Raw genomic sequence first — 2,500 nt, forward strand, 5'->3', positions numbered from 1 at the left:
TTTCAGTGGGGATATATTGTAGTGAACCCATGTCCCTTGTAGAAATTATTAATCTCGCCATGTGCACATCTATATTGTTATATTAGACAGTTTATGCATTAATACCACCGATAGCATATTCTTTATAATTGTGTTCTTTTAAACATCTCGCTGTAGGTGATGGCGGGTATCACCAACAGCCATGGATAATGACACCTATACCCAACCCAGCATCGGCCGCAGAACAACAATATAACCGTGCGAACATTGAATCAGGTTCAGTGATTGAGCGAACGTGAACCAATATATCTATCTCCTCTTTGCTGAACCTTCGTTTTCTCTTCCTCGAATCTCCATGGTGGCAGTAACATGCAGGCGATTTCTCCCGTCTTTTAACGGTGCGCTAAATAATACTAAAGGGCGGAGTAAGGCGCTGATTACCCAATGCGGATCTGGTTTGATAAATACCACGGAAAATGCGGAAAAACACTGCGTTAATTTGCGCTTTGGCAAAGGCGCAGATTAAGCTGCGGTCGCAATGTTAGTAAATCAGGCCCAATGGGCGGGGTTAGGCGCTAAGGACAAGATGACGTTCTTGTTTGATAAATAGGATGAAAAACACCGTGCTTTAATTTGCGCTTTGGCAAAGGCGCAGATTAAGCTGCGGTCGCAATGTAAGTAAATCAGGCCCTAAGTGTCATCCTGATGTGATCGGTAATTCAGTGTTCTAAAGTGAAGACATTTCTCTTAGACTTCAACGCAAGTAAACAACCCTATCCTGCGCACCAAGTCAGTTGCCATCATTGGAGTCTCTGTAATTGTGTAGGTGGGTGAAGGGTAAACTGGCATTGCCTAGCGTGAAACAGTGATGACTAGGGACTTGCTTGAGTGTGTGTCGGGGGCAGAAGGCTGTTCATGAAATATGTCGCGCTGAGTGTAATTGCCTGGCGCAAGTCACTCACTGAGCAATTGCTTCAGATGTCAGCTGCCAAAGCGGACTGAAATAGGGGCCGGTTGCTGGGAAGGGTTTCGCTTATTTGTGCGTTTAGTAATGTGTGTGTTTGTGTGTGTGTTTCAGGTCTTGCTGTGCTTTTCACGTGACACAACAGTGCTTGAGCATTTCAATTACAACAGTGCCACGCCGCCCAAGTCCTACATCCAAGGTAGGTCAATCAGGCCTGTGATCTGTAATCACTACCCGCAGGTACTTGTCTTTGTGTTTTTGTGTGCGTGTGTGTGTGTGTGTGTGTGTGTGTGTGTGTGTTTGTGTGTGTGTGTGAAGAGGTCGCTATGTGTTTCTCAAGGTCAATAATGAATAGTAATTATGCAAATGTAGTGTTTACTTATGCAAATGTACATCTTTTCTTCCCTGACAACTCTTTGTATATTTGAATGCACTCACTTCAGGGTGTGAGTGTGTATATGTGTCTGTTTGTTTCCTGTTGTGTCGTCGATAGTATTGCTTTAATCAAATCTGCTAAATGATATAAATGTATAAAGGGTTGGACATTTTTAAAATCCTTTTGCCTTTGTCCTTCAGGCAAGGAGGAAGGGGATGAATACGCTGTTATTTACCCCCCGAATGGTAAGAGACGCTTTGAGCGACACCTGTTCATCCACTCTGACTCATAGGCTTAATCTTTTTGCCCTTCGTTGCATTAGCGTGTTCAAAAAGCCAAGTCACACACAGTATCGACAGACTTGCTCTACCAAGGACTTGCGTGGGGACACATTGCCAAGGGATTACCAGTCATAAAACACAGTCGATGGCTCAGGCCGAAACGCGTCTGTGGATTAACTGGTCAAAGTAAATTAGTAATGAGACAATCTTGAGAGTGCGTTTTTTTCTACTTTAAGTTAACAGTCTTTTTTACTCGCACCCAAAATCGCTAGTAGAGCGCACCTATCCTTACATTAACCAGTCATACCAATAAGAATTCTGGCATGTGCTGTGCATGTAAAGCCACTTAGCATGGCTTTGGTCCAAGTCCAACAGACATCAGTGCATGTCATAAAAACACTGTATCTGAACTGCTTAATTGTTGAATTAATTGAAAATATTAAATATGTTGTGTTAATTTGAAAAAAGCCCAGCACAGTTCAAACCCCTTAAGTGTAGTCATCGTTGTGGTCTACACATTAATTACCACGTATGCCTTTGGGCCAATATACATGCCTGAAAGCAAGCTAAATAAGTTATTAGGGAAATTATTTATTGAGAATATAGTGGAAAGGTGAGGAGGTTAGTAGGGATGAGTGGCCTAATTTCTTTAGGGCAGAAAAAGTCCCATTACCGCTACAACAACTGTCTTCATCTGTCTATCCTCAAAATTAATTTTGTCTTTAAATCCATACAGAACATTTACAAAATTCAAATGTTTGTTGAAGCGGTCAAATCATTCAGTCTTTTGCTATATGGGGCAGTTTGCATGTGCTGCTTGGACACAGAGGATTACTGTTTACAGTTATATTTAAACTGATTGTTGTGACTGTTATAGATGTCAATACTTGTTTAACAATA

At 41.8% G+C, this 2,500-nt stretch overlaps 1 protein-coding gene across 1 annotated transcript in view; it reads left to right on the plus strand.

Annotated features, from left to right (window-relative positions):
* The window catches only part of tbc1d19 (TBC1 domain family, member 19), a gene marked incomplete at both ends in the record, with an annotated part of 41,777 nt that overhangs the window by 25,128 nt on the left and 14,149 nt on the right, over positions 1-2,500 (plus strand). Inside the window, 2 exons of the mRNA XM_080860021.1 lie at positions 1,058-1,142; positions 1,520-1,564. Of these exons, the coding sequence (XP_080716147.1) occupies positions 1,058-1,142; positions 1,520-1,564 (130 nt within the window). The remainder of the gene's footprint in view (positions 1-1,057; positions 1,143-1,519; positions 1,565-2,500) is intronic.

The sequence above is a fragment of the Sprattus sprattus genome (genome assembly GCF_963457725.1).
Source record: "Sprattus sprattus genome assembly, chromosome: 21".
NCBI classification, from domain to species: domain Eukaryota; kingdom Metazoa; phylum Chordata; class Actinopteri; order Clupeiformes; family Clupeidae; genus Sprattus; species Sprattus sprattus.